Raw genomic sequence first — 23,081 nt, 5'->3', positions numbered from 1 at the left:
CTTCTGACTCTGCCCATCACCACGTTGGACAGAGCATTCGTCGCTCCATAGAATTCGACGAAACCACGCGAGGAGCTTCTCACGATACTTCTGCGCAAATGCGAGTCTTCTTTGAGCATGGTCCTCTGTCAAAAAGGGACGCTGTGCAGCCTTACGGTGCAGAATACCCTCATCTTTAAGGTACCGTCGAATCGTCCATACAGAGACATAAGGCGTTACCTCTTTTTAAGCTGGCTAATCGAGACGAAAGCGTCGCTATTAATTGTCTCCTTAAGCCGTCGTCTATCGTAGCTAGTAAGGGTGCTCGGGCGCCCTCGTCCTGTCGGAGAGACACCCCAATCCTGCTTCGTGAACCGCCGTTTAATGCCATACACTAAGCTCACAGAAATACCTTCGTCAATCGCGATAACTGTACCTTTTTTGCCCGCAGAAAACGCTGCCCATACGCGATTTCTCGTACGAAGCGTGGAATGCTTTCCGAATGGCTTCAACGGGCGTTGTGGTGTCGCCATTGTCGATTGAAGTTGGTGGTGAAGTTGACGCAATAACGCGGAAATGCGCGTCGCGTCGAAATGGTGGAGAAATTTGCGTTTTTTTCGCACCCCCACTGTAACCCCAGATTGGTCATAAGTTCCTGGTGGGCGGCGCTCCAGGTTAAGGGCGATGGTCGAGTCCTTGACACGACGCGAACTGACAGGTCGAAATTTTGGTCGCCAGCTGGCAACAATACGGCAGAATTTGGGACGTACTGCCTGTACTAACAATTGCCATTAAGTTATCCCGTTGCCGGACCCGTCTGACCTATTGCATCTACCCGTCGGTTGGATCCTATAGATCAAGACTGCTTCGCAGTCGATCCTAAAGCTAGTGTCGCTCCTCAAAACTTGTGGCACATTTAGTGCACACCACCCGTTTACTAGTTAATATCGCTAGTTATGAGTTAGCAATTTAAGGGTTAACATATAATCGAATAAATAGATTCAGATCAACAGCTTGAAGTCGATTGAACAGGAATTCGGGCGATCAATGGTTCGGGTTGTTTAACTATGAACGAAGAGGGAATATCCCAGCCAAATGGACCCTATTAGCAGAGGTAGGTAAACTCTCTTACCACGTGGTGAATCGGAAGTCAACATCCGGGAATCCGTGACATGTCTGTAATGACAGAAACCCGCTAACGGTCGGCCGAGCTTAAACTCCAGTGGAGAACTCCTTACATCGACCGAAAGCTCCCTCTAGTAACCACAGTCAAAGTATCATACCTCCATACACTCTCAAGGGCGCATCCCTCTCTGGCACCTCGATGACACCCACGATGCCCCAGCAGCTGCCAACACGAATCGAGTCTACTTCTCGAGCACGGGTATATTCCAGCATTTTTCTAACGTCGTTAGTTAGGAATGAAGTCAACAATCTGAAGACCGCGCAATGTCTCCTCTTCATAGTTATAAAAGTCCTGAGTGTCCTTCTTATCCGAGTCGCGAATGTTGGGCGGGAAAGTGTAGCTCATGACAGAGCGCGGGTTGGCTGAGCCGAACGCCACCGCACCCCCCTCCTGGGCAGCGAACTCATGGCGCAGCCCCAGCACATGACCAAGCTCATGAAGGAAGATGTTGGTCTGGTATGGGCTGATGGCAGTGTCGAAAGCCTTCTGGTACACGAAGAGCGTGTTGAGGTCGTTGGAGTTGGGGAAGAAGGCCTTGGCGAGAACCCCTCCCTGGTCGCCACCATAGGCGAGCACGAAGGCCGCCTTCTCCAGTTCATCGACCCACTTGAAGGTGACTCCGACTTTGGCGTCGTTCCACATTTTGGCGGCCTCGTTGAGCTTGTACGCGGCGAAGGTGGCATGGTTAGACGTAGGGTACCCTCGCCGTAGGGCCGCGAACCTGACTTCCTCGCCCCTCTGCCAGCGCGGGATGGAGCCGCCCCAGCCAAGCCAGATGCCAAGGGGGTCAGATTTGACGGCAGGGGGTACGGGTATTTCCTCTTGTGTGAAGCAAGTGTACTTGGATTGAGGTACCCCGAGGGCGCTGCTGCCGGCGTCAAGCATCTTGCGGATGTTTTCGGGGGGCTCAGGATTGACCGGTATGGTCAAATCCGCGCCGGCTTTCTTCTTCAGCAATTGGATCTGACGATCCCTGGCGCCCCGCATGTTCATTGTGAGTCGTTGTTCAGACTGAGACATGTTTGGCGGTGCTGTTGGAGTTCCACACCAATCGCTCAAGTTGATATCCAGGATGTCGGTAAGTCTGGATGACAGGAGGATGAATCTCACGACCAAGGTACCAGATTTGCGAGTGAGGATTATATGATGGTGATGGGCTGGGCTTTGATACATCGGTTTCTCTGTCCTAGAGAGGCCGTTGCAGAGGTTGGGATTATGTAGGCTGGAGATGCCCGAAACTTTGCAGATCACCGAATGCCCCGAAACTTGCAGCTGGAGCCACTGAGATCACCATTTAGTCGTTTCGACAGAATGCCTCACATCACACTTGCATCTCGTGTTTGCGGTCGAACATACTGCCGATCCCGTTCGAATCTACTCGAGCATGTGATTCAAGCCACTGAGATCGCCATTTAGTCGCATGGAGAGTAGAGTGTGATCTCATCCCACTCTTTATCCTCCTCTCGGTGCATCCTACACAGCTTACGTATTCCCTTCTCTAAGTCCACGTCATTAGTAGTGCTTAGCTTGCCTCTTTTCTTCTCTACGCCGCGCATCCTTGGTAAAACTGAGCTTGCCTCCTCCCTACTCCACGTCTATGTCAGTAATGCTGAGCTTGTCCTTTCCCTTCTCTGAGTTCACATCATCGATAGCGCGAGGTGACCTAGTGCTAGGTCGATATTGTACTTCAACGAAGTCAATAGGTTGAGTTGCTCTACGATCGATAACAGCTTCACGGACGGTGGAGGAGAAGTCGGGATCACCGCAAGCCGGGATCCAACTCCAGGACGTCTGACCCAGAAGCAGTGATGAGGCGTTTCTTGTTAGCCAAGCAGGATTGGACTTCTCTGGTTGATCAGGAGCAATGAAAGCCTCTGATGCAAGGACTATTGTCCCATCGCCGATCCACGGAAGCGAGTTCCCCCTGCTGATCCCAACCCGTCGACACCACGCTTCATCGCCGCATATTAACTCAACCGTGATGCATTTCAGAGACCGGACCCAATAAAAACTGATTGTCTGGATACGAGCCGTTTGCCTGTCCTCCCTCCTAATGCCGTGTTTCGGGGTGGCGGATGGACTGAGTGTGCTGTATGGCTAGGACCAGATGGGCTGAGTTATCGGCTGCACGCCAAGAATTGCGGCCTGAGATACGAAACGGTTGCCAATCTTTAAGATGCTCTAGGGATAAACGAGGACGACGGGCGTATTAGCACTCCTCCGTCGGAGCTGACCCCTAGGTTTACACAAACCTAGGCGTAATCTTCTCAGGCCTTCCATATCCCACAATTCTGAGTCGTATTCTGGACTCCACTGGAGAGATCGTCTTGAAAGAAGCTGCGATTGTCAGCAACATGTCGCCAAGTGACCGCCTCGCCGTCCCTTCCTCCGGGCCTGGACTGGCTCACAACTGCAGTTGCGAGTGCTCCTGATCCCTCGGGATGACTTCATCAAGCCTTATGTCCCAATCAAGGGCGACGGGACAAGACTTGATCACGACCATGTTGTCCCGTGCGCCAGCATGGACGTCTTCTATCCTCGTGTTTCCATCGCTGTGTTCCCGAATCAACCAGTCCGCATCCCCGGACCAGGTCCACAACGAGGTCTCGACTCTCCGACGGTAACTTCCGCTTGATATTGAATCACATGCGCACAGTGCAGCAGCGGAAGAAGCCGTAGATCCAGCTTAGAATCAAGGCAGGCTACGTGCCTCGGATACTTGCCTTCCTGACCCGTGAGGAATGCCACTTTCAGGTCGACCCGGCTGGGTTGGGTCAGTGCCTTGTCGAGGGCCGCGGTTGGAGATCATCAAGGATAATCCCATTGGGAACGGCCTTGATGCCTTCCGCGCTTCGTTCAATACAGTCTACGTAGACAGGACGACCTCGCGTATTCTAGACGCCGGCGGGGAGTGGACGGCCGGTAGGGAGGCTAGTAGGGAATGAGAGGCCGGCGGCGAGTGAGAGGGAGCGTTTCCGGGCCAATCACATGTCTTATTTGTTTGCTGCCCCTGAGAAGACGTACTACTCCTGAGAACCCGCTCGGACGGGAAAGAAACAGAGGTGCCCTGTGGTGTAGGCAGGCCACCAGCGCCGCAACAATAGACAACATCTCTGTAGAGACCAGGAGGCAAACCTTTTGGAGGCCACCACCAGCTGGTGGGGTGGACAGGTGCATGATGCTCAGCATCTTCGACTCCGCAAACACCACGGGCAAAGGCCAAGAGATTTTCGTTTTGCCCAACTAGGGATCAAGCCATAGACCTTTGCTGGCTTCGGAACTTTCCGACATGAGACGCGTCAGAGCGCGCTACGGAGAATCCAGAACAAGACAGACCTGCAAGCCAACATCCAATCATATTTACCACTTATATTTGTCTCAGCTTCAACGCTAACTATCGAGCCTTAATCTCATGCCGACAGGCGAGAAAGATCTGCTGGCAACGCTGCTTTGCGAGAGAGTCTTGATATGCGCAGTGGTTGTGGACTAGCGGCCGGTCCTCGCCAGCTCCCGCTGCCTTTACTGGAATCATGGGGGCCTACTAATGTCCAATTGACTTGGAACGGGAAAGAAATATGAGTGAGCGCCGTGGCTTGCTCTTAAGGAATGGCACGTCCGTTGCCCGAGGCGGCCACGATCGATGAGCGCGTGTCCACGACACCTCAGCTCAACACGAGCGTTCTCTTGTCTCTCACAGCCACGACGCCAGGCGGAAAACTCCTGGCAGAATTATGAGTACATTGTCAGCCATCTCACCAGCCCTCAATAAGTACCGCGTTGGCTTTGCCTATACCTGGCATGTGCGTAAGCACAACATTGTAGCGGCCGATGTCTAACCAATGCATGCCTACATATGTCGGCAAAGTTTGCCCAGTAGTCCAGGGATGCGAACAGTTACATTATTTCGTATCGCAAGCCACAATGACGAATTTTCGAATCATCTTTTTCGTTCTTCAAACTCGCACAGCCCCCCCGCCTGGCACACGACGCAATAATCCCCGAAGAAACTGGTGGTTCGAGATATCCACTTCTTGCTAGAGGCTGGACTTTCCAAGAGCGGCAATCATGGTATGCAGTCACCTAATATTTTTACCTAATTGGAGACTCATCCAAATCAACCCAAAGGTAGAGCGAGTGTATTCGAGTACAATCTGTATGTGCTAAACCTCCGGGGGCCTCATGCCGAAGCAGCTCGGAACTAGGACGACTTGGCATGTGATCAATCCCCCGAGTATCGTAGCAGGTAGCTAGAGGCGTTAGCACCTCTACGGAGTGATCTTTGCTACTGGCACATCAAGCTACTTCTCAACAACTGGATGATTTTTGTATCGTTATTTAAGCTTCAATATGGCCCCAGCCGTACGCCTCACCGAAACTTTATAAATGACCTGCTGGCCGAATACGAAATCTCAGCCAATAGTGTTTATCAAGATGCTTCTCAATAGTTAGATGGCTTTTTTAACTTTATCCAAGCCGCTGCATGTCGGATCCCAGCAGCACGTCTTACCTGCATAGCCCGTTAAGACGGCAGTAGCGGAGACTGCTGCTGCGTTGGATTTTCTGTACTCGGCATATGCGTATAACCAAGCTGGCGATCAACTCAACCCAATCCACCGCTGAGGCATATGAAATTGATGTGGATCTTGCAACCGATTTCTTGCATGGGGTTGACCAACCGACGCCTCTAGTGAAGTTGGAGTGGGTGGAATTGACATCCCGCTGTGGATCATGTGCACCATGCCATCGATCACACCGCCTTCTCGCCGCAAGCCGTCGCGTCCCTCTCAAACTCGCGCTGCAGCTAACCATGCCTCCTCTTCTTCACTATACCCTACGCGGCCGATGCTCCCGCTTTCAAACCCCCCCCCCCCAACCCAGAATAAGACAGAGAAAGCCAACATCCAATCAATTTTACTATGACTTATGCTTGTCTCAGCCTCAACGCTAACTATCGAACCTTAATCTGTCAGACCATGGATCAGCTACATCGTGTTCGATTGATTGTGTATCTAAGAGGGTTCTAGGTACATGCTGGCGATGTAACGAGACTAAAACATGAAGTAAAACTAGTACACGTGACACAAATGGGAGTACCTAGGGAGCTAGGCAAGTCCGGAATAAGTATTCCCCTGATCTCCGCACGTTAGGGATCTGACATAATCTCATACTATCAGACTAGAACGATCTGCCGTGGGCTAACTTTCACATGTTTTTTTTTACAGCTCGTATCTAAATATACAATAGTCTGAATGTATGCATTTATACAAAGGGAATAGCTCACTATATACAAATTCAGTCTTTCTAATTAAGCATTTGTAATATTTTTAAATATCTATTATTATATTCGGAATTTAGAAGTTTAGCTATAAAATTCTAATTATAACTTAAGGTCATTCTGATGTCATTCTGTCTGTTCATGTTCTGCAGATAACGGTGATCAATTGCGTGTTCTTATTGGCCGGTTCTGTCACTTGAACGGATGCCGGATGTGCGTCTTCTCTACCTCATGCTTCGAAAATGGGGCTGGCGGAAGGAGCTGTCCAGAAGCAAGGGCCGGGCATCGTTTTGTTCAAGAACAGCGACTACCTCACCTACTTGGTCCGCTCTTGTAAACTGCCGCTGCTCAGTCGACCTTATTGCTTCATTCAAGCCTTGCCCGTGAACTCACAGATACCATACACTCCTCCCCTTGCCGCCTGTTCACCATGACCGCCATTGTCGACTCCGCAACGCAGGGAGCGCCAAATATGATGCCCGACTACGAGATCAAGTTCCTCCTCAAACCCACCGCAGTCCTCGGTCCTAACACGGAGCTTACGAGCACCGTCCTGTCGACCTTCGACATGCCCCCAAGCGTCACCAAGCTGCATGCCCAGTTTCTTGACACGACCGGCAAGGACATCTATACCGCCGGCTGGAGCGCCCGCATCCGTAAGACTGAGAACGAGGATGACTTGGAGCTGACGTACAAGAAGCGGTATGTCATCATGGACGGTGACATCGACGCCGCGCTCACCACGGCTAATATTGATGGTTTCGACGCCGGTGACGCGAAATACGAGGCCCAAGTCGAATGGGGCTACCAGAAGCAGACACTCTCTATCACCCGCAAGAAGAAGGTGGCGGATTCTGTGAACAGCGGGATGGACCTGCCGGGGACGTGCAAATCGCGTGCGATGTTGGTCGACAAAGCGCCCGATAAGTTCGACAACTGGCTGGGCATCAAATGGGGCACCGACGCGTTGGCAAAATCGCGTATTTTTGGGCCGGTCCTCGCCAAGCGCTCGATTGGCACATGGGAGGGGATGCGGCTCTACATCGAGGTCTGGCCCATCCGTAACCGCGCGGGCACAGGAAACGACTGTCTCGTCGAGGCGTCTTTCAAGACTGAGAGCCGTACGACAGCCTTGACTAAGCACGACAGCTTCATCTCCTACCTGCAGGACAAGGGTTGGTTTCTCGAGGAGGACTCACTAAAGACGCAGCTCATTATGGAGCGCTATTAATATGGAAAGTTATTAGGCGCAAGGATGATTGTTAAGCTAGCTTCCGTGATAATGGACTCCGAGGGGGAAAAAAGGATTTGCAATTATAGATTGAATAATATTGTCACCACGGAATTGAACGAGTTAGATTCATTGTTGTTGTTGTACTTGACTTAACATGACTTGATTTCCGAAAGTTCTGTATTACGCCCAATGAGGTCTAGGGGCAACTACTGGTTAAATACCTAATCCGTTCCGGCGGGGTTTTTGTTCCATCTCTACAGCCCTTACGTAAGAGCGTCACATGTCTCTGGGTTATATCAATCGTTGTATCAATCGTTGTATTAATCGTTGTATCAATCGTCAGGGTGTTTGAATCTGAAGAAAGTAGTCGACGCGTGTTGTCGTGGTGGGTAGGACATGTGTGACGCGGTGGAAACCGTGATCGTGGCTGAGACCACCGACCACGAACAGTCTCGGGGACGATCGGCTCGCAACCCGACCCCAAGCTCCAAAGCACAAGACAACCAACAAGCGGACGTCGAAATCATCGCAGCGACCAAGAAACCGACCAAGAATACGAAGCGGACAACGCCAGCCGGAGGAGAGGATGGATTGGACACGAGCAGGAAGAGCAGCAAGTACGGAGACGCGTTGCTGGAGATAATGCAGAGGTTGATGGAGCAGGTGGTAGAGTTGAAGCGGGAGAGCAAGGAACAGCAAGCGTCAATCCAAGAGCTACAACACCAACACCAGGGAAGCCAACAGCAGAGCCAAGCGGCTGTTTAACCGCTGCAGCGGCTGCTCCTCGTAAAGCCAACAACAAAACAAGGAGGCCCAGCGCTAGAACCTATCGTGATATGACGTTTACTCCTCCTTTCCGTGCGCATCCATTATGTATGCTCCCTTCCGTATTAGGTAAACAATTCATAGCTGCCTGGTCGTGTGGGCTATGCAGGTAAGACGTGCTGCTGGGATCCGACATGCAGCGGCTTGGATAAAGTTAAAAAAGCTATCTAACTGTTGAGAAGCATCTTAATATACACTATTGGCTGAGATTTCGTATTCGGCCAGCAGGTCATTTATAAAGTTACGGTGAGGCGTACGGCTGGGGTCATATTGAAGCTTAAATAACGATACAAAAATCATCCAGTTATCGAGAAGTAGCTTGATATGTACCAGTAGTAAAGATCACTCCGTAGAGGTGCTAGTAACGCCTCTAGCTACCTGCTACGATACTCGGGGCATTGATCGCATGCTAAGTTATCCTAGCTACGCGCCTCCTTTAACATGAGGGCCCCGGAGGTTCAGTAAACACAGGTCGTGCTTGAATACACTCGCTCTACCTTTGGGATGATTTGGATGAGTTCCCAATTAGATAAAATTAGTCGGTGACGGTATACTATGATTGTTGGCGCCATCCTAACATTGTGTTGCCATGGTAGGCATAAATGCAGAGGGGTTCTCACATGCCTTTCTCCGAAGTTCGCCAACCAGCTTTACTTTGATCAGCACCTTCTGAACTACCCTACCCACACTTACAGTTGAAACCTTCTTATACGCGGAATGGGAGACGCAGATTTGTGGAGTTGCAGGCAGGGGAAACTGGGACAAAATGTGTATAAATACATGTCTAAGGACGTATCTGGATCGCTACAGAAAGCAAAGCCTCACAGTTCTCACGACTAAATCTACAACCAAAATGGCGACCAGCTTTGATACCTCTATGGAACCCGAATTTCGCGCTGGTATGAGTTCTGTCTCCCAAGTTAGATGCTGTCTCTAACACAATAAATCAGGAGTGGTTCTTGAACGCAGGCAAAGCAACGACGTCTACACCCTTGTACAGAAGCAACACACAGACGGGCTTCGGAAGGAGCTTTCAGGAAACTCCCCCACAATTGATTTCAGCTTTGGGCCGCTCCATGTATGTTGCTTATTCCCCGGTGTCTATGCTATTGCTTCTCGGTCGTGGAGACAGTTTTTAATCCGTGAAACAGGTGAAAGGCTACGTGAACCCCCAGACCTTGGGTCTCACCGTCACGGTCGATATTCTAGGCATCAATCTTGGGACTCTACGTGGGAATTTAAAGAACAGTGGGCTGACGATTAAGGTCAGCCTATTTGTGGTAAAGGGCGAAGTAAAACTTTACTTGAAGAACACGAATGAAGTTTGGATCCGTCTACATCTAGAGGTGACATTCGATGGGACATTCGACGAGGATGTTAAGCTTCTTAAACTTTGAAGCGATGGAATGTTCACAGAGGCGAATGAGGTGTCGTTCTTTCATTTATGATTCACTCCTTTCTAGTTAGTCCTTCATGAAAATGATAGTTGCCAGTCAATTCATTGCTAAGAAGTCTGCATGTCTTATTCTGGTCTCTCTTTCTGGCGCTCTCTAGATATACTGTTCTCATTCGCTCTATCGTTAAGAATACGCACTTCTAACTGTCACCCGACCCAATTCTAACCGTATCCCGAAAGGGATCTACAACAAACATAGATCTAAGGCAAGAATACTGAACACTTGAGTTGCTGATTGCTTGCGGCAAAACTCGTCGCCTTTCCCTGAATCCTTTCTAGTTGTGTTCTCAGAGGTCTTGAGTTGAACTGCTTGATTACGCAATCTGACGAGACTGCGCATATCGTCATCCTAGATAACCATGAGCCAGCGATGGCAGGATTTGATGGGGCTCGAACGAGAAGCACTCACAGTGTTCTCCAGCTGTTTTCGCTTTAGCGTAATGGGCGGAGTTAATTTACGGGATTCAAGTTACTCAAGCCTTTTACCATCGCCCATACTTTGTGGCCTCGTCGCTGTGATCTTCGGTGGATGGCATACGCCCTGTGCCAGAGTACGTGTACGGGCACGGTCTGTGTGCTGGTACGTTCCCTGTGCTAGCATGTTTAGCCTAGCACCTTCGAGAGCTAGGCACCCGTGTGTGCCAGGACTGAACTAATCCTAGGCCCTTTGTCCAAGCATGTTCTCTGTGCTATGGCACGTATACGAGCAATCCTCGGACCTAACAACACGTTGGGCCAAAGATACGGCTAGAAGACCCACCGGCCTGCGGCCGTTGGCTGATGATGGCTTGAAGAAAAGCAACAGTCCTCGGCACATAACCCTGACGGCTGTATCGAAATTGTACAAAGGATGCTAAGCAAAAGAGCTGCGACACAATGACATTAGCTATTTCGAAGCGTGTAACCCTGCTAAGACCTGAGCATCCAAAGAAACGAAATAACTTCATATGCCATCATAGACGAAACGAGGATCGTGGTTGTCGCTCGGGTCTCAAATTCGCTGCGTCTGCGGTTTTGGACAGGCGTATGCATGTCTTGACTTTTTTTTATGACCGGGATAAGCTTCCGAAGAGCTTTCAGCGGCGCCGCAATGCATGCACATTAGTAATCCCTCGTCCGGCCTGTAGCACTCATTGGCATCTGAAGGATCCTTAATAAAATGTATCTTGGAACTTTAAACACAGTTGCGTAAGCCGCCCACTGAAGGGCTTGCGAATCCTACCGTGATCCGAAACCAAGAAAGACAATGCATACAGTTTGAGCTAAACTAGTGAGTAGTGACTCTTTAGTTCAAATTTGTGCTTTCCGTACGTAGAAAGAGAACTACTACCCTGCAGAGCGAAGACCTTAGGAACGCGAAAGCGGGCGGTTACATGTATGACGCAAAGGGCCAGAAGACGTGCTCATGTTATCTATACGTCATATTGGAATCTTGACTTAGCCTGCGAGGCCAGAATTCCAAAGTGAAGATCTGGAGTCAAGGGAATATAAACATCACTGCCTCCCCAGCCTCAGATGAGCGGCGTTTTTCGTTCTAGTCAGCTCCCAGTCAGCCAGCTAGCGCCCCCAGGTCAAGCTCCTTGACGCGCCTCCCGTCAGTCAAACATCATGAAGCTCATCACCCTCCTGGTCTTCCTGGCCAGCACGTCACTCGCCCTCCGGGAAATCGAGGATGTTACTCCGGTTAAGCGGCAGAGCCTCGACACCATCACGGACCAGTACCTCTTTACTCTCACACTACCCCAATTCACAGTGAAGCACGACGCCCGCGACCCGGCTACACTGGACTGGACGACTGACGACTGCACGTTGTCACCCGACAACCCGCTCGGGTTCCCCTTCGTCCCGGCATGCCACCGCCACGACTTTGGCTACAACAACTATAAGAAGCAGAACCGCTTCACGACAGCTGGGAGACTCAGGATTGACAACAAGTTCAAGACCGAGTCAATCACCCCGTTCAACCCCTCCAATGGATGTAATACTGATATGCTTTAGTTTGTACTACCAATGCAACTCGGTGACGCTCAAGTCTCTATGCCGGGCTCTGGCAGAAGTTTACTACGCTGCGGTGAGAGCGTTTGGATGGTTAGACCCCAGTAGGCGCGACGAGGAACTTATCCGGGAGTACGAGGAGAAGGTAGCTATTTATAACGCCCTTGTTGAGGTGGCGCAGGTTTACGGGGATGTGCCGGTTGGAACTGGAACGATTTGAGAATTTTGCGACGTTGATCTGTTGGGAAGGGAAGGCGCTTGCTGGGAAGGAAATAATTTGGACTATCGGACCTGTAGGAGGTCACTAATGAACTGTCAGAGGCTTTAAATGGTAGCGGGCCTGAACCTCTCACCGGCATGAAACGGTACGTTACCTTTCTTGCCGATATAAAGGTATCTCACAATCTCACTTAGGACATCCAATTTCTGCCCCGTGGATATTCTATTGCTATTGTGGTTGTTGAGATAATCGTGTAATAGAGTGTAATCAACTGCTTTTGGTGGGCTACTCAATTGGACGGGCGCCTCAATCGTGGAATACGTTATGCACCACCTGCATCACATGTTAAAGCTATTGGTGACACCACTTCGTATTTATACCTTTCAGGCACAGGCTAACGTTAGCCCAAGAAGGTTTACTTCCAATCGTTGGAGCCGTTGTATCCTCCAACTGTGGGTCCAATTCAACTGAAATCTCTCACCCCCATGGTTGGCAACCAGCCAATTCAGAGGTCCAGTTGATTGGGTTTGGATCCAACCGGTTCCAACCCGTTCCAAAGCGCGTAAGACCGCCCGGCGCCACCGCTTGGACCCCACCTTCTTAGTCTGGCTCGTCTCACGGCCCGCTGGCCAATGGTCGACCACTGAGTGGCATCATCCCCCCGAGCCCGACACAAAAGCCCTAGTCTTCGTTGTTACTATGCGTATGTGGCTCAGCAGCATCCGAGTTTCACATGTGAAACCCACATGATATTAGATTTTTTTCGAAAATGGAACTAGAGTAGTCCGATTTGTGACCAAACTCTCCGAGAAGTTGTTCAAATAAGGCAAAATCGGCCACACAACTCTACTCATGCCAAGAATGCGGCTTATGCGGTGATTTATGCTTGGCATTGGAATGCAATCCTCCTGGTTGCAATCTCTTCGTGTCAGCTCCCAAGGGCGACGGGCCATTCTTCACGATCCACTGACTTTGCTGCAAGTGCGGGCGTTTCGCCAAGAGTCTCCAACAGCGCAAGGCTGTGCCCAGCAACTTTTCAACTCCAAACTGGCTGCAGAATTCATGCGGCTTGGCAAAGCCAGAGTGCCGCCTACACGTCATGATGGTATCTGTATTGAGCTCGACAGACCAGAAGTCTGTCAATGGAGAAGAGACAGAGAGGATTCGCGCAGAGTGAACAGCTTTGGCGACGATGAAGGATGAAAGACACGACACCAGACAGGCAGTCATTTGACTATAAATATCGTGGAATACCCCCAGCACAAGAGATGATCGAAACCGGCTCAGAAGCACAAACAAGACAACTACCAACACTACACCCACCATCACATCTCCAATCCGCAGTCAATATGCGCTCCCATCTATTTTCACTTTTGGTTCTTGTTGCCACAACCCTGGCCACACCCTTTGTTGAGTTCGACCTGGGGCCAGAGAATGCCCTCGAGGCTCGCACGTGGGACAAGGATGAGAAGTGCGTCGAGTTCGTCTACGGCCACGAGAACAAGCATCTTGGCAAGTGCTGCGTCAAGCTCCGGGGCAAGCATCTCCACGTCGAGTACCCGGACATCAAAAAGGGCGAGTACACGGACGTCAACGTCATCGTCCAGACCCATCCCATCACCGAGGAAAACCACAAGAAGTGGCCGTACAAGAGTGGCCACGAGGGTCCTTGCAGATACCGCAAGGGAAAGGCTTCGTGCAAGATCGACGTCCATCCGTCCTGGAGGGAGTGCGGCAAGAAGCTGTACATTGGTGTCCACGGCGATTGCGAGGTCCACGGGAAGCACGAGAGGGGCTGGGGTTATGGGCAGTGCATCAAGAAGAACGCGCCGGGAAATTGCCCAAAGAGCTTTGACTGGAACAAACAGTGTCGTGAGTTCCCCTTGCTGTTTTCCATAAATTCGGGTTCAGACAGCTGACACACTCGACCTCAGGAGACTGAGTATCTCTCCTTGAGGCAGCCATGGGCATGTGGTAACATGTGGCAATCCCAGACGCGTCTGTGGCGCCTTTTGGATTTGCAGACTTCGGGGAGGCAGGAATGACCTTTCATCAGTTTTAGCTTCTTATCAAGGTCCTTCCAAACTCCGATGACTGGGTATTCTTGAAACTTCAAAGATAGGTCGGTGGCGCGCAAACTGCGAGACCTGGTACAATCCAGAGCACACTCGTTTGGCATACGGCGTGAGGAAATAAAATTTGTGATTCATCATCCCTTTTCCCGTGATTGCTGAATAAAATATACCTGCTCATGCTAGTTGCTCTTGAATCCGATGTCAATCTTGGGTCTATGAAGTATAATCAAGCTGCTCTTAGCTTTTCAAGTCACGGAACACGGAACACGGCACCGGTAACTGGTGCCGAGTTCAAGAGACCACGGCAGCAAACAGCCGGCACAGGTGTAGCCCGAACCCTAGACACTCAAACAGGTAGCGCCCGACACTATGTTAGGTATAACGGGTAGAGTTGTTGAAAACATAAAAGGCAGGATCTTAGGCTTTCTGCGTAGTCTCTATCAATATACCCCGATGACCTCGGCGAGTGGCATAAGGCGTTGAGACGATTAGCAATGTTGATGCAGCCCCAAAATTCCGCTTTCATTTCCGTGACATCCATCGACACAGAGCTCGCCTTCGATTCTCTTGTCGCTACGTTCAAGCTCGCATAGGGTGCGACCGCCCTCTCCAGGCCACGATCCAGGTTCTCTCCTCGCACGGCGCCCCGGCCGGACCACTCCGAGCCCCAATATCAGCCGCCAATACCTGCAGGTGCGGTGACTTTGCTGCATGCACATGATCTCTGCCCATAAGTACTTTGTCTCTTATCTGTTGGACGAGTTGTCTGCGAATCAAGTCGTCAAGTCCCCTACGGCGGCCAGAGGATATCACTTGCGGGTACCTTGGCACCAAGACCATGGCCATGGAAATGGATCCAGGGCCGACCGAGGGCGGCGTTCACACATCGAGAGACACTAGCAGCGGACACAACATTCGAGACTTGGGACTGCTGAGAAGGTTAGCAGGAGGGCAAATGATTCTGACCCTGCTGGCAGAGGCACATAGATTGATCGCTGAAGTACAAAGGTAATGATCGTCTACAAGGAAATCCTCCGCGTCCTATATATCCTTTGTCCTTCATCGGATTTCCATAGAGGTGTGCTGCTGGTCACCCTTCGTGGAACTGACGGTCAGTGGTAAAACCATTGACCCGTCAGTTCCTGGGTGGTGACCGGTCAGTGCCAAGACTACTGACCGGGTCCCGTACCCGTCCTTATCGTTATCCGTGCCTGATTACCTGATGTTCTTGTGCTGACATAAGGAGGGGTGTCTTCCCGCGTGCATGACCTGCCCTTGTCCTTGGCCCGATCCTGCGACCTGTTGGTCGGGTTGTCACAAGGGCCTGTCATCGTCGTTAGCTGCATTTCGTGGCTTGAAGCAGAGAAAACGTACATCCTCGCAGACCAGGCCGCCCAGGCTGTGGCAGACAAATATGATCGGCCGTTCATTCTGCTCGCGTTAGCATCGTCACTATCATACCCGGCCGCCGGCACCTACCGTGTCGTCCTCCTCTCGATATGCCGCGAGAGACGTCAGAAGATTCCACGCGTAGTTCGCAATACGACCCTGCGACACCACGCCCCGCCAGTCTGCCACATACGCATCGTATCCGAATGTGAGGACACGCGCCGTCGGGAGCTTGGACGGGAGGAGGGCCTTGGGCCATCGCTCGGATGCGCCGGCGGCCGTCCAGGTCTTCTCGCGGTCGCCCGTCAGGCCGTGGATGAAGACGATGCCGGAAGTGTCAGCAGCCGATTCAGAGGCTAAGGGGGGAGGGAAGAGAACACGCACTCGACGATGGCGTCGGCGGGGTTTGCCGGGCTGTGGAGCAGCTTGATGCCGGCGGGGAAGGTCTTCCTGGTCGAGGATGGCGGCGCCGCCAGCGATGGGGCTGGCGGGTCCTGCTCGACTGCTGCGCCAGTCGTCGGTTTTGGCTCCTTCTGCCGCCCGAAGAGTCGCCGCATTCTGCTGCGCAAGAGGATGGCGGCGTGTCGTCGGGACCGTCAGACTGCTCCGCGGCCTCGGGGTTGGAGGCGGGCCTGATGTGTGCGAGGAACCCTCTCTGGGTTCGTGCCTAAATTGGCCCGGCTTTGCTCCGGCACACCGCTGCTGCTATTTTTGGCTCGCCTACGGTCGTCCTGTGGGCCATGTGTCCAAATGGAACAACGGCCCAGAACAACACGCATCGTCTGCGCGGCATCTTGAACCTTCCGATCTGTCGCACCGAATACAGTCAGATTCGAAATCGGTGTCCGTGTACGTCATGCACAAATAGTTCTACGCACAGGCACCTTGGCACACCACGTTAGTCAGTGGAGAAGTGGGCACCTCTGCAAAAAGGTGGGGTAGAGGACAGCCAATTCGTGCTCCATAGTCAGTAGTGGCTTGATCAAGAATCCTCGCTTATTGCATGGATGAAGGCATCACATTATGAGAAAAGCACACGATGCTGCAACAAATAAGCGTCTTGCTACCAAACATTTCTACACTTATTCGTTCTCGTCGATCGGCCGAAGTTGAAAGCCATAGCTTGCACGGCGACCTTCTGCAATCTCTCAAGGGCCTATAGCCATATCAGTTTTGACTTCGACCGGCCGTCTTTTGTGGCGATGACATGGCGCATTTTGGCTTTCAGGTCCTCTATTGAGACTCCCTGCTCAGCGGAAGGCGTGGTGGACAAGCAACGTGAACTCGTTCGGAGTGTTGGCAGGAAACGCGAGTTCGCAGTCCTCTGGCAGGATGGGCTGTACAGTCTACGGACTGCACGTAGCGCTCGCAACGGCCACCTCTTCATCAATAACATTTTAGTTCCGCAAGGGACAGAAAGCGGCTTTCGACAAAAAGCGAAATGAAATTAGGACGCAAATTAGAACGCCGGATCTATAGATGTTTACGGGATGGAGTGCGGTCAGAGGAGCCTCCGACCATTTTATGGCCAAAACTGCACGTCAATTGACCACCGTCGAGCCTCGCGCCATCGTCAATTGACCGTGTGTCTTCGATGGAAGCCATGCTCAGCTGCTTCAGGTTAGTGAGCATGGGACTGCGGGAGCTCCTGAGTACTGGAACACAGGCTGGATGACTCATCTCTATGTGGATCCAATGTCTCATGTGGCTACCCTGTAGAGGCACAGTGGCTCTGTGCCTGGCCTCTACGATGGAATGGCCACGTGGGCATTGCCTTGCGTCACACAGCTCACATCACCGCAACCGATCACGATGCCATCCGACACCTATGCAGATCCGTGGCAAAACGACTACGAATGGCCAGTCCACGAGCTCGATGACTACGAAAGCCCACAAATCCCGGCGGCAAGACCTGCGAACGATGGTCAAGGATTCTCCGAGACTCCGTCAATCGAAAGCCGGACCTCGGTGACCAGCAAACTGCCCCTAATTCGACTGGAGGACTGGGTTGAGGGGAAATCTTATGATGAGAATCCGCCTACTTGTATACATTACTCGATCGAATGGAAATTGACAGTAGATGGCAGAGTCGTCCCTGGCTCCAAGGATAGCGAGCAAAACCTAGTTCTCGCCCCGGGCGACTACTGGGAGAAGACCCTACGAAGCAAACTCGATAAATTGTTGAAGAAGAAGCTAGCCTCGAATCGATCGTATCGACCAGACGACACCACCGTTGTAGTCCATGTGCAGGATCGATCGGAGAGAGACTTTGTTAAAAGATTCGACGAACTAGACATCGAATGGTCGATTTTGGAACAGCAACTTCTCCTCTGGAGCAACCTGTTTCGTGCTGGACGACGATTGAGGATCGAGATTACATTCAACTACATCCAAACAAGTGGAGGCGCTGGTGTAACAACCAAGCGTGGGACCAAACGAGGCTTCGCGTCTACTTCAGAACGTATGCTCGCCCAACGTGACATGCACCTTGCTGCCGAGGAAGGCTCTAGTGGGCAGCCATCAATTTGCCAACAGGTGTACGCAACCTTTCGTTGCCCAGGTCCACCCTGCCACGTCGGGCCATACTGCTGGCAGGACAGGGACACCAAGAAGCGATACCGCTTAAGAACACACCATTTTAAAGCACTAATTGAGCATGTTGAGCAGGGTGGCGCTTTACTTGATCATGACGATGTTCCTAACAGCCTCCGTGAGCAGTTGTTTGCCGAGGACCAGCAACGTTTAGAAGAACAGCAGCGAAAAGCAACGTCTCGAGCCAGTTGCCCACCGATTAACATCACAAACATCATGCCAAATACCGGGCTCTCTCCTTCTCTGGAATCCGTGGCTGTTTCTGCAACAGCATCAACGCCTGCCAGCAGACCGTTGCCATCTGCCGTTTCTCTTGAGATACCTGGCCCACGGGATATTGCAGTGAAGGACTATTGCAACTGGCATTGTCTGCAAGTGGAACACCTATCCATCAAGCAGGAGTTCCAGAACATCTATCTCGTCATGATGGAGCATTGTCTCGACCTTGAGCAAGTGTTCGAGGATCAAGACCCGGGATTCTTCATGGAGAAGGGAGTGAAGATTGGAGTCGCCCGACGTTTTGTCCGCGATATCAATAAATGGGTCGCGCTGCGTAGTGAACAGTGACAGGCTCAGATATTTTACAGCACGTTTTCATAGTTTCTCAATTGTAATGCCTGCATTCTGGAAATGGCCTTTCGCGCTCGTCTCCCTCGCACCCACTGTCTGCACGCACCACTCTAGAAATCCGGCGAAGTCCTCGTCTTTCCGCCAATGTCTTTTGATAAAGCGCTTCAACTCTGCAAAGAATTCCTCGATAGGGTTAAAGTCTGGTGAATATGGCGGCAAGTAAATGAGCTTCAAGCCAGTGTCCCTGCATAACTCATAAATCCTGTCAGAGTGGTGGAAAGATGCATTGTCCATCACGAGTACGGATCTCGGCTCCGGCCATTTGCCGCAGTGCGGAAGTAGTCTCTCGAGGAAGTCTTCGAAGACTTCCGCATCAGTCGAGCCTTGGAAAATCTGAGAGAAGATCACTCCGTCTTGCGAATAAGCTGGAAGAATTTGATATCTCTGCTCTCGGTGGAAACGTGCAACTTCTACCGGGGTCGTGCCCAGTGGCGACCAGCCAGTTCGTCGAAACCCAGCTCTTCTGTCACAACCTGACTCATCGATGAATACCAAATGGTAAGACGAGAATGCGGACAGATTATAGAGATAAAAATCACGTAGGTCTGCGTTTTGCTCCTCGGCGATTCGACGAATCACTTTTTTAGTCCAACCTTCCGCCCGCAGAGCACGGCCAATGCTTGACGTTGTTACCAGCGTCTCGAATTCGTCCCAGAGGAACACCACCATCTCGTCTTGATACATCCCAGGTTTTTCAAGTAATCGATCGAATAACGCACGAAGCATTGCCGGGGTAATACTCTTCGGTCGACCAGACACGTTCGGAGGGGCTTTCGTAGTGCCAAAGTGTCGCAGATGAGAGCGAAGACGTCGGACAGTGCGCTGACTGCATTGCGCAGTCCTGGCTATCTCATTGTCAGCATATTTCTCACTTGTGATCATATACTCAAGTTGTTCGTGGGCAGCTTGGGCAAGGTTCGGCGCCATCTTTGCTTGCGGTTTAAGATCGGTCATGATCACGACGGAGCGGGAAATTCAGAGTTGGGCGCGCTCTGTCTTCCGGCTCAACCTCGGCATAAGGCAAGGGTGGATGTTAGCGCCAACCCTGCATATCCCGCATTTCCTTTTGCCCCACTACTGTCTGGCGACTGCTATTTGTGCCCCACTACGATGCTGATGCTCGACGAAGTCGCATCACGCCGCCGTAAGCCAAAACGTCAATCTGCCGAGAACCCCGGCTCAGAATACGCTTGCAGGATGCGCCTCTTGGAGATAAAAGAGCATGGCAGCCTCAGCCTTCGGGAATATTCCCCAGAGGACGTCCCGCCATATGCTATCCTCTCGCACACCTGGGGACCCGACGACCAGGAGATCACCTTTCAAGACGTCCATAAACATACAGGCCACCACAAGGATGGGTATCGAAAGTTCGCGTTCTGCAGCCAACAGGCTACACTGGATGGCCTGAACCATTTCTGGATCGACACTTGCTGCATAGACAAGTCCAACAGCCAGGAGCTTCAAGAAGCGATCAACTCCATGTTTCGTTGGTTCAGAGATGCCGAGCATTGCTACGTCTTCCTCACAGATGTGCACAAAAACGCCAGCGACGACGACAACAGACCGTCACAAGTACAATGGGAGAAAGCCTTCAGAAGCAGCCGGTGGTTCACCCGCGGTTGGACACTACAGGAACTGCTAGCGCCATCATCTGTGCAGTTCTTTTCAAAAGACGGTAGAAAGCTAGGAGATAAGAGAACTTTCGAGCAGCATATTCACGAGATTACGAGCATTCCTATTGCCGCCCTCAGAGGTGGCTTGTTCGAGCACGATGTTGACGAGCGAATGAAGTGGATGGGCAAGCGGGAGACAACGCGCCCAGAGGATATAGCTTATGCACTTCTCGGGCTGCTTGGCGTTCAGATGCCCTCAATATATGGTGAAGAGAAAGAAAGCGCATTACGGCGGCTACGTAGAGAGGTTCGCAAGGTCACCTCCCCCCTGTCTGTACCCATGGCAAACAGAGCTGCGTTCGACTCCCGCGACGAAGAGCATAATCCACGATGCCATCAGAAGACACGTACAGAACTTGTCCATCAGATTGATGAATGGGCGAGATTTGGCAAGGAGCCAATATTCTGGTTAAAAGGCATGGCTGGAACCGGCAAGTTAACAGTGTCGCGAACAATTGCCCAGCGCTTCGACAAGGGCATGCTTGCTGGCAGCTTCTTCTTCAAGAGGGGTGAGATCGATCGTGGCAATGCTACCAAGTTCTTCACCACTTTAGCCGCCCATTTTGCTATCAGAGTGCCGCACGTTAGACGATTGGCCCGTAGTACGCTCGATGCTGATCCCAGACTTCCTTCGAAGGGCTTACGCGAGCAGTTTGAACGGCTTATCTGGCAGCCACTTACCCAATTACAAGATCCGCAGACTTTTATCATTGTGATTGATGCGCTTGACGAGTGCGACCGAGACGAAGATATCAGGGTTATAATCTACCTCTTTGCACGAGAAAAAACTCTCCGCCATATCCGCCTACGAGTATTTCTTACCAGCCGCCCTGAGCTACCGATTCGCCTGGGATTTACACAAATTCGAGGCGATTACTAAGAACTTGTTCTTTATATAATACCGAGAACTACCATCGAGCAAGATCTTCGTATCTTTCTTATCGACGAGTTGATTAGAATTAGGGACGAACATAACGTTGATACGTTCGAGGATGTGAAACTCCCACCAGATTGGGCTGTTGCATATATCGATTCATTAGTCAACATGGCCCTCCCGCTTTTTATTTACGCTGCTACGATATGTCGTTTCATCGAAGATCGAGCATGGTCTGATCCTGCTTCCCAGCTATAAAAGATTCTTTTCTATCAGGTAAACTTCGATGGATCAGAGATTGACCGGCTTAATAGCACATACCGTACTGTGCTAGATCAGATCCTCGCTAAGAAGGCCGGTCCTGCAAGGCAGTGTTAAATCAACCTCTTCAAAAGTATTGTTGGACCTATAGTGCTTCTGGTCGAGCCACTTTCAGGAAAGGCCCTTTCGGAATTACTTAATATTCCCTTAGCCGCTATTCAAGGCCAGCTGAAACTCTTACATTCCGTATTATCTGTCCCAGATACGGCGGACGTACCTATTCGTACATTCCATCTATCCTTTCGCGAGTTTCTTATCAATCAATTGAAATAGAAAGACGGGTTCTGGATTAATTCGCGAGCGGTTCATACGAGGCTTGCCACATAATGCATTCAGCTACCATCTAAAGAAGACAGCCTAAAGAAGGATATCTATGGCCTCCAGGATCCAGGGGCCAGCCGATCAGAAGCCAGCCAACAGACTATCGACGTATACATTCCCTCTGCTATTCAGTATGCCTGTTTACATTAGGCACATCATCTTCACCTAGCCGATGACCCTATTCACAGTTAAGACAAAGTGTATAACTTCCTACAGTATCGTTTTCTCTACTAGCTCGAGGTTTTATGTCTCTTAGTGAGGGTTTAAGAATGCATAGGTATATTATCTACTTGCAGAGCATTTTTCAGGTGAGTCTTCATCAATAACCTACTAACGTGAATACTAATTAATTAGCTGGGACGGGTATTAGCCTTTTCCTCTTAGATGAGGCTTTAACCTGGATAGCGAATGCACCTACGGTTGCATCAGACTGGGGCTTGTGCATCCAGACACTTGAAGGCCACAGCCTCTGGGTTAGATCGGTTGCGTTCGCGCCTGATGGGCGGCGGCTCGCCTCGGGGTCAGGGGACAAGACCATCAAGGTCTGGAATGCCCAGACGGGCGCGCTGCTTCAGACGCTCGAGGGCCACGGCGGCCCGGTCGAATCGGTTACGTTCACGCCCGACGGAAAGCGGCTCGCGTCGGGTTCAAGGGATAAGACGGTCAAGGTCTGGGATGCCCAGACAGGCGCGCTGTTACAGGCGCTTGAGGGTCACGGCGGCCCGGTAGACTTAGTTACGTTCGCGCCCGATGGGCGTCGACTCGCCTCGGGGTCAGGGGATAAGATGGTCAAGATCTGGGATGCGCACACGGGTGTGCTACTACGAAGTTTCGATATTTATACTTTAATTAATAACCCAACCATTACAACTAACGTCGGTAAGTTTCCTACTACTGCATCAAATCAGCTAAGGGCAGATAGCCGAAGCAGAAACTCTGCTGTAACTACTAAGCCCGAAGATAGTCGGGCTAGATTGTGACGACCCGACCAACAGGTCGCAAGATCGGGCCAGGGACAAGGGCAGGTCATGCACGC

At 51.3% G+C, this 23,081-nt stretch overlaps 8 protein-coding genes across 8 annotated transcripts; 6 read left to right on the top strand and 2 right to left on the bottom strand.

Annotated features, from left to right (window-relative positions):
* Window positions 1-1,014: 1,014 nt before the first annotated feature.
* Window positions 1,015-2,320, bottom strand: B0I36DRAFT_332742 (uncharacterized protein). The gene has a single exon (XM_046155155.1). The coding sequence runs from the start codon at window positions 2,183-2,185 to the stop codon at window positions 1,391-1,393; it is 795 nt and encodes a 264-aa protein (XP_046008767.1). The 5' UTR covers window positions 2,186-2,320; the 3' UTR covers window positions 1,015-1,390.
* Window positions 2,321-2,749: 429 nt separating this feature from the next.
* B0I36DRAFT_353362 (uncharacterized protein) lies at window positions 2,750-3,668 on the bottom strand (the record flags this gene model as incomplete). Its single annotated transcript, XM_046157199.1, has 3 exons — window positions 2,750-3,051; window positions 3,418-3,491; window positions 3,574-3,668. 3 exons carry the CDS (start codon window positions 3,666-3,668, stop codon window positions 2,750-2,752), a joined length of 471 nt encoding a protein of 156 aa, XP_046008766.1.
* A 2,928-nt stretch (window positions 3,669-6,596) lies between these two features.
* On the top strand, window positions 6,597-7,781 carry B0I36DRAFT_332741 (uncharacterized protein). The gene has a single exon (XM_046155154.1). The coding sequence runs from the start codon at window positions 6,871-6,873 to the stop codon at window positions 7,669-7,671; it is 801 nt and encodes a 266-aa protein (XP_046008765.1). The 5' UTR covers window positions 6,597-6,870; the 3' UTR covers window positions 7,672-7,781.
* Window positions 7,782-7,849: 68 nt separating this feature from the next.
* Window positions 7,850-8,643, top strand: B0I36DRAFT_332740 (uncharacterized protein). The gene has a single exon (XM_046155153.1). It carries the CDS (start codon window positions 8,071-8,073, stop codon window positions 8,437-8,439), a length of 369 nt encoding a protein of 122 aa, XP_046008764.1. The 5' UTR covers window positions 7,850-8,070; the 3' UTR covers window positions 8,440-8,643.
* Window positions 8,644-9,550: 907 nt separating this feature from the next.
* Window positions 9,551-9,887, top strand: B0I36DRAFT_224464 (uncharacterized protein; the record flags this gene model as incomplete). Its single annotated transcript, XM_046149054.1, has 2 exons — window positions 9,551-9,577; window positions 9,651-9,887. Coding segments are annotated over 2 exons (264 nt in total), but the record flags the coding sequence as incomplete, so codon positions are not given.
* Window positions 9,888-11,426: 1,539 nt separating this feature from the next.
* On the top strand, window positions 11,427-12,482 carry B0I36DRAFT_332738 (prokaryotic phospholipase A2-domain-containing protein). Its single transcript, XM_046155152.1, has 2 exons — window positions 11,427-11,901; window positions 11,954-12,482. Exons 1-2 carry the CDS (start codon window positions 11,564-11,566, stop codon window positions 12,168-12,170), a joined length of 555 nt encoding a protein of 184 aa, XP_046008762.1. The 5' UTR covers window positions 11,427-11,563; the 3' UTR covers window positions 12,171-12,482.
* An 866-nt stretch (window positions 12,483-13,348) lies between these two features.
* B0I36DRAFT_387530 (uncharacterized protein) lies at window positions 13,349-15,994 on the top strand (the record flags this gene model as incomplete). Its single annotated transcript, XM_046161185.1, has 2 exons — window positions 13,349-14,042; window positions 15,630-15,994. The coding sequence occupies exons 1-2, from the start codon at window positions 13,370-13,372 to the stop codon at window positions 15,992-15,994; spliced, it is 1,038 nt and encodes a 345-aa protein (XP_046008761.1). The 5' UTR covers window positions 13,349-13,369.
* Window positions 15,995-19,974: 3,980 nt separating this feature from the next.
* B0I36DRAFT_332726 (heterokaryon incompatibility protein-domain-containing protein) lies at window positions 19,975-21,618 on the top strand. Its single transcript, XM_046155151.1, has one exon. The coding sequence runs from the start codon at window positions 20,054-20,056 to the stop codon at window positions 21,407-21,409; it is 1,356 nt and encodes a 451-aa protein (XP_046008760.1). The 5' UTR covers window positions 19,975-20,053; the 3' UTR covers window positions 21,410-21,618.
* Window positions 21,619-23,081: the final 1,463 nt, after the last annotated feature.

Source organism: Microdochium trichocladiopsis (assembly GCF_020744255.1).
Source record: "Microdochium trichocladiopsis strain MPI-CAGE-CH-0230 chromosome Unknown B0I36scaffold_9, whole genome shotgun sequence".
Classification (NCBI taxonomy): Eukaryota; Fungi; Ascomycota; class Sordariomycetes; order Xylariales; family Microdochiaceae; genus Microdochium; species Microdochium trichocladiopsis.
This window is presented reverse-complemented; position numbering and strand designations above follow the sequence as displayed.